Source organism: Panthera pardus, unplaced genomic scaffold (genome assembly GCF_024362965.1).
Source record: "Panthera pardus isolate Hobbes unplaced genomic scaffold, ASM2436296v1 HiC_scaffold_18, whole genome shotgun sequence".
In the NCBI taxonomy this organism is placed as follows: domain Eukaryota; kingdom Metazoa; phylum Chordata; class Mammalia; order Carnivora; family Felidae; genus Panthera; species Panthera pardus.
In genome coordinates, this window is record NW_026526743.1 from 15,858,033 (window position 1) to 15,871,174 (window position 13,142).

At 50.2% G+C, this 13,142-nt stretch overlaps 1 protein-coding gene across 6 annotated transcripts in view; it reads right to left on the bottom strand.

The window, feature by feature from the left end:
• Positions 1-13,142, bottom strand: part of SIPA1L3 (signal induced proliferation associated 1 like 3) — a 237,412-nt gene that overhangs the window by 65,051 nt on the left and 159,219 nt on the right. For all 6 annotated transcript variants that reach the window (XM_019432064.2, XM_019432058.2, XM_019432059.2 and 3 more), the window contains 2 exons: positions 9,124-9,700; positions 2,107-2,381 (listed from right to left, as the gene is read on the bottom strand). In XM_019432064.2, coding sequence (XP_019287609.1) covers positions 2,107-2,381; positions 9,124-9,700 — 852 coding nt within the window. The remainder of the gene's footprint in view (positions 1-2,106; positions 2,382-9,123; positions 9,701-13,142) is intronic.

Below are 13,142 nucleotides of genomic sequence, written 5' to 3' on the forward strand. Positions count from 1 at the left end.
GCCTCCCCCTCTGCTATGTGAAATCATCCTATTTGCTTACTTGTTTATCGTCTGCCTCCCCTGATCCATTCGGTAGCTCTATGAGGGCCAAGGCCTTGACTGTCTCCTGTGCAACTGTGTTTCCAGCACTTGGAAGGTAGTGATTTTCTCTCTCTCTCTTTCTGTCTCCGGTCACCTCTGGAGGTTGCTAGGGTACCAACTCATTATTCTGAAAGCTGCATTTACCTTGCCTTTTCCATATAATAAATTACACCTCAGAGTAACCAAATAGTTACTGAAGGGACATTCTTTTTAGAAAAATTTCAGTCAATAAATGAAGGAGGAATGATGGAATTGAGAATACCACTCGGTACCATGTGATGCATGACAAAATAACTGATCTAGGCAATCATGTCGAAGAGCTGCTGAGGGGGACAATGCATAATGACGGGTCAGCTGCTACCATCTAACCCTCCGGCTGCCCTTAGGGTCACTCACGGAGGGTCAACCAGACACGTGGTGCCTCTTGACAGACACACACCTAGGAAGTGGTGTTACCAAAAAGAAATTTAACCGGAATTGGATCAAGCTTCTACATCAAACTCCAGTTTACAGGAAATTCATGTGCTAGAGAAACAGGGTAAAGGACATCAGAGGGATGCAAGCAGCTAAATCCAGGAAGTGAGAAACTCTGAAGGACAAGTAACCTGGCTTCTTCCCAAACTAAACTGCAAGGGGAATAGAAAAGAGGAAGGAGAAGCTTATAGGTTAAGAGAGCCTAAAGACACCCATCAACCACATACAACAGGAGGAGCCTGATTAACAAAACAACTCTTCTAAAAACATTTTTCTTTTTTTAATTTTAGGGGGAGAGTGGCAGACAGAGAGGGAGAGAGAGTATCTTAAGAAGGCTCTGTGCTGAGCCCCACACGGGGACTGTGAGATCATGACCTGAGCCGAAATCAAGAGTCAGATACTTAACTGACTGAGCCAGCCAGGTGCCCCAACAAAACAATTATTTTTAAAAAAGATCTCTCTGATACAACAGAAAGGTAAACACAGATGGGTAATTGATACTGACTTACTGTTAAAATTTTTAAGCATCATCATAATTTTTTAGAGGTGCTTATTGAGTAGAGATACATTCTAAACATTGGGATGGATTCAAATGATCCAAGATAGGGGTTCAAATAATCCAAGATAGGGAGGTACAGAGATTGAAAAAAAAGAAAACCCAAAACTGGCCACATGTTGCTTAGTGTTGAAACGGGGCTCAGTACACTTTTAATATGTTTGAAGTGTTCCAGTAAAAAAAAAAACCCAAACAAACTCTCCGCTGTCTTCCCACTTTCCGTGGAGTAAAACCTGAGCCTGTCACTGTGACCATAAGCTCCCCCAAAGGTTGCCCCCACCTCTCACCCCTGTTCCAGCCACACTGGTCTCTCCATGCTGCACGGACAGATGTGTCACACACACTCACACTCACACTTTGGAGCCTCTGTCCACACTCTGTCTGGGACCCCCTGGCCCAGAGAAGACCACAAGGCTGCCTCCACCCAGTAGCCCTCCCTGATAATGTAAGTAAGCAGTTCTCCCACCATGGGGCAGGCCCTTTATTTACTCTGCTTTAGTTTTCTTCTTAAGCCTTATTACTGCCTGGTCCTGCATTATATCTATTTAATTACTGCCTGTCCCTTCCTCTAGAACACAAACTTCTAGGGAGCAGGCGCTCTGTCTCGTTACTGCTGTATCCCCAGCTTCGAATGGAGCTTGCACATACTCGGGGCGCAATAAATATGTGTTGAAGGAGTGAACCCAGTACAGTGTGGCCTCGGGGCAAGCTACTTTTCACGCTGTGTGCATCATCTACAAAATGGAACTGATGAGAGTGCCCACCTCGTGGGGCTGTTACAGACATTAAATGGGACAGTACGCATTTGCAGAGCTTCAACCGTAACTGGCACGCAGTATGTGCTTGATAGTTACGGACTCTCACCTGGTTGCCGTCGTGGCTCTTCCTCCTGAGAAAGGCCCTCGAGTGACAGTACTGGGGCGGGGGCACACGCGGGCTCTCTGGAAGCTGCCAACCCCCACCTGGCTCCCACCTTACAGGGCAGATGCCCTTACCTCCGGGGCGTGCCGTCGTCGAAAGGCGGGATGATGACCACCTTGACAGTGACAGAGGTGCGCAGGAGGTCGATCATCTGATCGTGGGTCAGTGTGACCACGGCCACCTTGCAGATCTCCACCAGTCGGCTACCTTGCCGGAGGCCGGCCTGCCAGGCAAACCCGTAGTCCTCCACCTCGGCCACTGTCCCATCATACTTCACGTGGAAGCCCAGCTGCCCGAGCCCGTTCCGCCGCAGGGTCATGTCCACCGTCTCCCAGCCGTTGGTCATGACCTGTAGGCGACAGGTAGGATCTAGCCTCAGAAGCTGTTTGGGGGCCAGCTCTGGACGATCCCTGTACAGATTTCCCCGCTTTGGGGCCAAAGACCCTGCTGACTCCCATCTCTCCCAGGTGATGCCAGGGTATAGGAGCACAAACACCTACCTAGTCTCAGCCTGGACCCCTGACTTCTGAAGACGAAATGTGGATATACAACTATATGGCTTATTAGCTTGCAGAGATGGTGGCAGTCAGGAGCCAGCCATGTATTCCAAAGGCCCCTGGTCTCCCTCCTTCCCAGCTATGGCAGTATTATACTTCTTGGCCCCTTGGGGTGGGTGGGCTCTGGGACTTGTTTTGGTCACAACTTGAGTTGTGAGTGGAACTGTCATGTCATTTAGGTTGGGGCATTTACTTGCTAGAGTGAGACCCCCCCCCCCCCCCCCCGTAGGCCTTTCCCCTCTACCACAGCTACCAGGATTATTCCAGATAATGGCTGTTTGGTCAGCTAGAGTTCCAGAGTTAGAACAATGTGGAGCAGAGATCTCTGGTGAACCCAAGACGGACATGTAGTGTGAGCAACAGATAAACCTTTGTTGTTCTATTTTTTTTTTTTAATATATGAAATTTATTGTCAAATTGGTTTCCATACAACACCCAGTACTCATCCCAAAAGATGCCCTCTTCAATGCCCATCACCTCCCCTCCCCTCCCTCCCAAACCTTTGTTGTTCTAAGCCACAACTATTTTATCCTGACACAGTGACTCTGAACAAAGTAAGCCAGAGGAGCAACCGACCAGAGATCCTGGGATCTTTTCTGGGTGGGGGCTCGCGCCATATTCTTTACTTCCTCATTCTCAGAGCCACAAACCCCTTCCCAATCTCCTCCTCAGACCGTCCTCCAGCCTGGACCTGACCAGACCACACAAGGCCTTGCTTCATCCGTGTGTGGTTTTTGCCATGATATTGTATACTGTAAACAGGAGGACCCGCGGAAGAGGACCTCAGCCCTTCAGCATGTCCTTAGGGATTCTCTCCTCTTCTTGGGAGAAAAGAACCTAACAAGCCACGGCTACGGCTATTAAACAAGTCACATCGAGATCTGTCTGCCCTCTCCTAAAACTGCATTAAGGAAAGAGAACGTGTAATAGTTCAAATTGCCTGTGAGAAGCCATTCCCCGGCTAGAAGTTATGGTATTTGAACGTACTTGTTACAACAGTGGCTTTCACACTTTTTCTGGCCACTATGCACACTAAGCAGGTTGTATGTCACAAACCAGTCTATGCATTCACACGTGCGTTAACCCACAAATATTCCTTGCAATCCAAATCGATCACATTCCTGAGTGTAGGTAGCAGGAAATGAAGAGTGTGGACGGGAAAGGCCTCACCTGAAGACATAACCACATTTGACGCAGATGGGGAGAATTTGGAAAGTGGGGGACAAATGTAGCACTGGGGCAACACCTCACAAAGGACTACTTATCCTTACTTACTGGGATGGACTGCGATACTCTGTCTTCTTTCCTATCCTGTCCTCAAAAATTCTTGATTGAGACCCAGTAATTGATTTCACAGTCCAACTTGTTCATGTGACAAGAAAGAATTATTGTTCCTTCTTTATGTGTGACAATGACAAGACAGTTGTTTTTTGGGGGTGTGTGTGTTTTCAGGATAAATGCTGAAATGTGTACAGATGATATGACAGGATGTCTAGGATTTGTTTCGAAATAATCAGGTGGAAGGGAAGGGAGGGAAGGAAGAAACAAGACTGGCCACGGGCTGGCTGATAATCGCGGAAAACTGGTGAAGGCCCAGGAGTTCGCTAGGTGAGTCTCTTTACTTTGGTGTATGTTCGACATTTTCCATAGTTAAAAAGTTTGAAAAACCGGTTGCAGAGGAAAGCCTGGTGTTCAGTGCATCAGAAGAGAAAGTTGTGACTTCATCCTAGCCCGTGACTTCTGCTTGGGGAGTCAAAATTCTTCTCCTTGAAGCAGTCACCCTTGTGTCCACAGAATCTGGTTGTGAGTTACAGAGAAACGTCTGGTGTGTCTGTGCCCCTGACCAATTAGGCCACACCAGGCCAGGAGGGGGTGGGGAGGGCCTGACCTTCCTCAGAGGCTTCAGCGAGGCTGCTGACTGCCGTCCATTCTCCACTCTTCCCTTCCTCCTTTCAGTACCAAGACCTCCCACGGCAAAACAGATTTGGACGGGCGCACAGCCACCCGGCTGAGGCCCCCCATGTCTCAGCTTCTCTCACAGCTAGGTACGGACATATGACTTGGTTTTGGCCAACAGGACAGGAGTGGAAGTGATGGAATTTCTAGGTTGTGCTCTTCAAAATAAAATTGCTTGCCCTCCACACTCACACCTTCTGCCTCCCCACAGACAGGAACGGGGATATGGAGTCATACCAACCGATACAGAAGGAAAATGAGGTGTCACAAGACAAAAGGGGTGTAAGTCCCTGAGCTGTCCCTGCCACCTTGAGCAGCCTGGGCATTAACTACAAGAGAAAGAAACTCCCGCCTTGTTTTGGCCACTGGATCTCTCGGTCTCTTTTAGCAGCTCAGCCTGTAGCGACCCACTACAGCTGTTTTCGATCATTTTGGAGAGAGGAGAGAGCCGGTAACTGAACTCTGTAGCTGCTGTCTCTTAAAACCCCCCCTTTTTTTTTTTAATGTTTATTTATTTTTCAGAGGGTTGGGAGGGGCAGAGAGAGAGGGGGACAGATGATCCGAAGCAGGTTCTGCTCTGACAGCAGAAATCCCAGTGAGGGGCTAGATCCCATGAACTGTGAGATCATGACCTGAGCTGGACACTTGGCCGACTGCACCACCCAGGCGCCCCAAACCTTTTTTTTTTTTTAAAGTTAATTTATTTTGAGAAAGACACAGAGAGAAAGACAGAGAATCCCAAGCGGCACTGTCAGCACAGAGCCCGATGCGGGGCTTGAAGTAACAAAATGTGAGATCATGACCTGAGCCAAAGTCATGAGTCAGATGCTTAACCAACTGAGCCTCCCAGGCACCCCTGCTCTCTTAAATGTCTGACAATTCTGTCCCCTTTGCTTTTCTCACAAACCAAAGGAAGCCCCACCTGAAGAATAGAAGCATTCCTGACGTTTACAAGATTCTAGAAAGGCCCCACGGCACAGGGAACACCTTACGAGACCAAACACATACCTGTTCAGAGGACCCTCTGCCAGGCCAACCCTGCCTTTTTAAAGTTCATCTTCCTGGGGACTGATCTGTGTGTGCCAGGCACTGATTAAGCCCTTCATATGCCCAATTTCACCATTATCTCACTTGTGAAGCAGGTACAACTGCTTTGCTTATCTTTCAGATGTTAAGACCTGTACAGACCTGACTTTTTAACTCTTGCTTTTACCTTCCACGCTGTATTCCCCGCTGCCCCCTTTTTTAATTTCCCCCTCATTCTTCACCAGGACGATTCCTACTTCTTGTTCTGATCTCGGTTTAAAAGTTGTTTCCTCAGGGAGCCCCCCATCCCAGGCTCACAAGCTGGGGTACTCGGTGGGCAGTGTACACGAGACGCAGGCTGGTGGAATGTGGCTAAATGCTGCACTTGTGCCCCATCTGAAGCGGGCACTTATGGCCTTGCCTCGGCTGACCTGTGCAAATGCACGTCCAGCACAGCCAGATCCCCCGGAAAGACACACTTCTATGAAGTCTTCCGAATGCTAAGCTTTGGTAACCAACTGAGTATGTCTGGGGGCTACATCCAACCCGTGGGCTTGAGACCTCTCCCCACGATAGGTTCCCTGGCATCCTCAATACTTCCTCTTTAACCTCTCGGCACTTGTAACTCCTTGTTCGGTATCTGCCTCAGATGGGAGTCCCGGGAGGGCGGCCACGGCCCATCATGGTCACTGCTGTGTCCCAGCACTGTCCGGCTCAGAGACAGGGGCATAACTTAACAAACGAAGGATGTCTGACTCCTGGCTCTGCTGGGGAGGGCAGGGACTCCTTGCCCTGGAGGGCTCTGCGCAGCAGACAGATTTGCCATCATGAGTCACTTAAGATGGGCTTGTCCCTTCGCAGAAGATGGCTTACGTCATCACTTCCTGGCCACCTGGTTCCTCAGTGGGCTTTGGGGCACTGAGATTGTGAGGAGGGCTGCGGTAACGGGCTGCAAAACACTGCGCCAACAGTAGGCTCGGGGGTGGGTGTGGGACGGAGTGGCACAGAGAGGATGTGGGTAAAATGTGTAACCTGGCGCGGTGCCTGGCACGGTCACTGCACAAGAAACGTGAGCTGCTGTCAGGATTTGGGGAGGAAGCATCCTCTCGTGTTAAAGAACCCAGGTACTTAACTCTCTGGGTTCCAGATTCCTCATCCGTGAAGTGGGGATGATAATGGTATCTCCCTCACCGGGTTTTTGTAAGAAGAAAATGCCAAGTCGTGCCAGGCACTGAGCAGGGTCGGACAGCCCTCCACAAATGTTCGCTCTTGCTATTACTATAGGGTAGTGATACACCCATGCGTTCAGTACAAGTTCACTGAGCGTCTCCTGCATACGGGCTTGAGTGCTAAGGACAGCGCAGTGAACGACAAATACACAAATACACTTTGTGTGGTGGTAAGTGCCATGGAGAAAATTAAAGCAGGGTAAGTGGGTGGAATATGCTCAGTCGGGGTGGGGGGTTGCGATTTTACATATGAGGCTTCCCTGATAAGATGACACGTGACTAAAGTGCTCCAGCGAGAGAGTGCGGGCAGTGGAAAGGCTGGTTGCCTGCCTAGCACACTCGGGAAGCAGCAAAGGTCTGTGTATCCAGGGCAGAGAGAGCGACAGGATGCCAGATCACGCGGGGTCTCATGTGCTACTGCAAGGACTCTGGCTTTCACCTAGGGTGGGCAGACGGTTCTGAGCATAGCAGTGATGGGACCAGACCCCTTGGGACTGCCTTACTGAGGACAGAACATAGGGAAGCAAGGGTGGAGGCGAGGGAGACAGGGAGGAGGTGACTGCAGAGTCCAGGAGAGGCTGGGGGAGGCTGTGGAAGGGGCGGGGTGGCTGGAGACTGCCCACCGGAGCCAGACGGGATGTGGGTGTGAGAGGAAGAGAACAGCAAGGCTGATGCCAAGGCTTTTGACTTCAATAAATGGAGCAACGGACTTGCCCTTTATGTTAACAGGAAAATTCTGGGGGGCAGGGGAGGAAAACCAGGAGTTTGCTCTTGCACATGTTTCAGGGGCTTACAGACACCCGGGTGGAGATGCCGATAAGCTACCAGTCTCGAGTTTGGGCACAGATAGGTTCTGGAGTCAGGAAAACCTGGATTCAGATCCCAGTCTGCCATCTGCTGGCTGCATGACCTTATGTGAGTATCTATACCTCTCTGAGCCTCAATTTCCTCATCTCGTCAAGTGGAGACACGAACAGTACCTACACTCCATGGGGTGGTCAAAGACTGTGAGATCACACACGTAAAATGCTTATTAGCACAGACTCAGGGTTCAATTAAACTTATTCAACTAGCCAACCAATTAGTATTTACTGAACACCTACTACGTGCCAGGCAGTCCTGATGGAGGCATGGGACATACGCAAGTGAATAAAACAGATGGAGGCCCTGGGTCTCCGACCCCACATCCGTGTTGCTACCAAAAACTAATGTTGTTACCTAAAGCTAAGCATGAATTTTGGGCTGAGGAAAGCTGAGGGCAGGGCCTTATCAATGCAGCCTGAATTTAATGAGACAGTGCAAAGGCCCAGAAGGGTGAACATGGTGGGATCTGGAGGTCACAGCCCACCAAGTCAGGCAAGCTTGTCTGGGCGGCATAACTCATCCAATCCTTAAAACTTTCACATGACGTATGGTAATTTTTGTTCCCATTTTTCAGATGGGGAAATTGAGTCACATAGCAGTTAAGAACTTGGCTCAAGGTCGCACGGCTGGCCAGTGGCAGTGCCAGGACTTGAAGCCAGGCCTTCTGACTCTAGAACCCAGGTCTCATGTTACGCACCCTTCCCTATTTCACATGCACGACCCGCCCTCCTGTTAAACCCACCAAGAGCCCATTGCTGACTACAGCGTTCCCTTTCACAGAGCTCAGATGTGGCCCGAGTACTTCCTACCACAGTGCTTCAAGCCTTCACCAACCTAGCTGTCACCCGACTTGAAATCTGTCACTCTTGCTTTGACCACCAGTCTGAGTCGGAGAGGTCTACCAGGTGTTTAGGGTAAGAATTCACCCAGACTGTGAACCTTCATCTTTTAACAGAGGAAGTTAAGCCACTCAGGTTTATCGTGATTACTGATGTGGACTTATTCCCGCTATATAATTTTCTGTTTGTTTGTTTCCTGTACTGTGCTTTCTCATGTTCTCCCCAGGTCCCTGCTTATGCCCTATCCTTTAGTGGCCTGGAAGCTTTTCATTCTATTTTAATTCTTCCCCAAAGTACCCTTACATTTTGAATGTAAGCATAAACTTGTATCTCCTATCAACTTCTAGAGTGAATAAATACATCTCTGTCTTCCCAAGGTGATGACAATGGAGAGCCTTGGATCCCTGGCCCAAACCTTCCCTAGAAAAGAACCCAGGGTGCAGGGCCCACAAGCCCCCCTAGTGTGTAAGTGGCAATTCTGGTTCTCTTGGGGCCAGTTAGTGTCCTGGCCTGACTGACTGGGCTGGGGTGGGAGTGGGGGGTTCCCTAAGTGGGGTGGTTCCCTAAGGCCTGGGCCAAACCACAGAAGTGCTGTACCACTGCCGAGCTCTCTCCCTTACCTTCAGTCTCTGGACGATTTCCCTTATGTCGTCCACAGAGCCTTCTGTGGACTGCACGAAGATGTGGTCCCCTCGCCCATAGAAGATTTTGAGAGTGGAGGAGTCTGGGGTCCAGCCGATGACATCCCCACAGTAGCAGTTGAACACCACCTCCTTGGTGCGAAGGTCCAGGAGCACCACAAACTCATTGGAAATCCCCAAAATGCAGTCAATTTCTACCCCCTGGGCATAGTCCTGGGCCGCCACCCTCCAGGCGATGGCGCCTGCGCTGTGCTGCTCAGCGCCTGCCCGTGCTTTTGTCTTTTCCTTCTTCTTGGAGGTCAGGGAGATGAGGTTAAATTTGCCAGTGGAGTCAATGGGTGTGTTAGAGACACAGTTTTCGGCCAGGTCCTTGAGGTACTCCTGGCGGGTCCTGGTGGCCATGGTGTGGAATTTGTCAGACTTGTGTGCAGCGTTCTCGGCATTAATCACCTTGGCCAGCAAGAAGTCTCTGAAGACATCAGACTTGCGGAATGTGGTTCCACTGGGGATGGGGGGACCAAAAGCAGGAGCATCTTTGGATCGGGTCACAGCCATACTGAGGAGGGAGAAATAGATGGTAGAAAGAAAGGCACTTGAGATTCCCTTCAGAAAGAAAACATGCAATCAGATACAGGAGTGTGCTTTGTAGGAATGGAAATAGTTACGTCTAACTAGTAAGTTGCTGGCTAGACTGGAAACTTTCGATAGCCTTAGGGCGTGGATATGCATTTTTTTTACTTCCTAGAACATCCACTGCTGTTAGAACATCCACTGCTGTTCAAAGAAGAATTCTCCTACCGCTTTCGATTATTCTCATCTTACATACATACAAACTATGTGGTAGGTTACAGTTTGGCAAACACTCACTCCTCCCTCTCCACCTTTGAGGGGAGGTACGTCCCCACCCTACTGATCCTGGGTAACTTGATTTAGCCAATGGTTTTCAAGCAAGGCATGCCTCCTGTGCTCCTGCCTTCTCCGGGAGCTAAACATGCCCCATGGGGGCCCCAGAAGGATGAGGGACACCTGTAGCAGACCTGGACCCAATCCGTGGCCGGGAGCCAAGGCCAGTCAGACCTGTGGATGTGTGGGCCAGAGAGACATGTTAATGTCTGTGAGCTACTTGAGTTTTGGGGTGGTTTGTTAAATAGCATTATTATCGGAACATCTGACTGATACAGGACATTTATGTGATTTACTTCTTTCAAACATTTGTGTGACATTGTTTAACATACTTTGTAAATCTTCTCTACGTGGGTTATTTTGAAAATTCATTGTAACGAGAGGTTAGAAGGCACCCTTCCTACTTCAGTTTCGACCGAGGTGCCGTGGTGACAGAAATGAAAATAGCGAATGGATGAGAAAGTAAAAAGGAAATAATCTAAAACCTGTTCTGCCAAACCAATGAACCTTCTTACCCCCTACGCAAACTACAGAGGGAGCTGCTGGAAGGAACATCTTTGGAGAAAGCTGGGTGGCGAACACCATCATCTCTGCACCCACTCTCGCTGGCAGCAGGGGCCTCTGAGGTGAGCCTGTAGTCAAGAGGAGCCTGGGGGACCAAGAGGGTGGACAGGGAGCCCAGAGAATTCGCAGTCAGCTGTGGTCACAGTCCCAGGGACACTCCCCTGCCTCCCATTTCCTCCTCGTGCTCCAACCCTCGACAGGCCAGAAACAGGTCAACATGGAACAGAGGAGAGGGGAGAAGGAGCAGCCCTGAGCTGGGAGGTGGGAGAATCTGCTGAGAAGTCAAATCCGGAGATTTGATGAGTATCTCAGACGTGTTGTTCCAATGACCAAACTGAGTGGAGACTCCCGTGGCTATAGAGCAGCCGATTTCTACAGTCAGGAAGTCAGGCAGAGAGGCTACGGCTCCTCCCAGAGTCACCACCCAGGGGCAGGGGAGCGCGACACTGGCTGGAAGATGTTAAAGGGCGGTGGAGACACCACAAGCTATGCTGTTTACATGATGATGATTAAAAGCAGTATGAGTTGCTGGAAATGAGCGAGCAGTCAGCTCGCTAAGATTTTCTTAGAGGATTGTATTCATCCTCCACAAAAACCTCACCTTATGAGTACTGCGTTAGGAGAGATTTCCTAATGCTTCTCTTCCCACCGTAGGGTAATTTTTAAATAATGAGATTCCTAACTAAAACATATTCCATGGAACCCAAACACAGTGTAAGGCTTGTTTGGGTTCTGACTCCCAAGCCCCCACCCTCCCCCAACGTGGCAAAGGGGGCAGCGTAACATTCCTGCATCTATTTGAGACGAGCATTTCTGGGATGCTCTCTTGGACGCTGGGGATACAGCAGTCCCTGGCCTCCAGAGCTTTATAATCCAGGAAGAGAGGCATACTAAACAAACTTACAAATTAATTTATAAAGACAAAGGAAGTGAATGGGGTACAGACAGAACAACAGAAGGACCTGATATGGACAGGGAGACCCCAGGGGGGCCTCTCTGAAGAAGTGATTATTACACTGGGATCGGAGGCTGAGTAGGAGCCAGAGGAAGAGCTGAGGGGAGGGCCCTGCAGGCAGTGGGCACTGCGTGTTCAACGCCTGACTGTGAAAGACGAGGCTGGGGTGGTCTGAGCCCAGACAGTGAAGAGTCGGATGCTCAAAAGGTCACTGGGGGCCAGGCCTCGCAGGGCCTTGATGGCGTGTTAGCGCTTTTCATCTTGATCATGAGACCAAGCAATCATTTCACCACCTGGGCTGGCTCGTCACGATCTGCACCCCCAGATCTGGTGTCTGCTGCTCTCTGCCCTGCTCAGTGCCCTGGCAGGTAGGTTTCTGCAGGCTATCACCTTCACCTGGGTTCCCATGCCCTCCAGCTTCCAGTGAATTTGGTCAACAGGAAGCACCAGGAGGTGACAGGAGAGAGAGGTTCAAGAATTTATTTCTCTTCACGGCCTTCCTGTTGGGCTGGGATAGCGGCTGTGGTTGAGTCCTTGATCCTTCAACTCACAGCCATAGATAGCTCCTGCCTGGTGCCCCCTCTCCCAGAGCCATAGCTCTCTCTAGCTTCCAGAAACTTCTCCCATCCTCTCTAACCTCAAGCCGAAGGGGTGGGTGATGGCTCCCTGCTGCTGGTGGTTCCCAGATGCCTCACTTTCCTGTACTTGTTCCCCTAACCTAAGCACACCTGTGAATGGACTGTTCACTAACCCTCAGTTAAAACCCTAAGGGAGGCATCTGCTTCCTGAGGGTCCATGATGGACACAGGTGCTAGCAACAAGTGACAACCAGACTGACAACCTGCGAGGATCACCATGGCTGCCCCATGAGGAAAGCACTGGAAGGAGCCTGGGGCAGGAGACTGTCAAAGGAGCCCTTGCACACCCCAGGTGGGTCAGGCCAGATCCCTTGCTGCACTGTTCACTGTCCAGTGACACTCCTCCAGTGCAGGAGTGCCATGTGGGCAGATGCCACACTGAGCTTAGCTGGTCCACCAGTACCAGCATAGGTGTTCACTATTGATTTAAATAGCGATTTAAACTTGAACAGACCAGGAAGAAACAGATTTCTACCAATGCACAGCAGGTGCAGGTTTGACGGAAAAAGGCACTTTCCAGGGGTGCAGTTCTTCAAAGGCCACACAAACCAGGCAGGTTTTCTGGGCAAAACCGTGTGGGCGTGGCCTTGCCTACAGGACGGGGGATGGACCAGATGACTTCGCCAGTCTTTCTAATTAACGGTATGTTCGCATTGTACGTTACAGCTGTGAACAGCGCTGCAACGGCTCCGGTCAGCACTTGGCTGCGTAGAGTGATGGATTTTGGGTTTCCCCACAGTCCTGATTCATGATTTTAAGAACCACGAAATTATAAGCTGCTGAAGGCTTCTGGACAATCAGAACAGCGGGTCCTTTGCTTCCCAGCAGGATGGACTGGGTTTTCACACCCCACAGGCTGCAGGGATGCTGGTGTGCCACCCAGAAACGGCACATTGAAACCGGAAAGGACGGCACCTCATCACGCAACCAGGAGACGG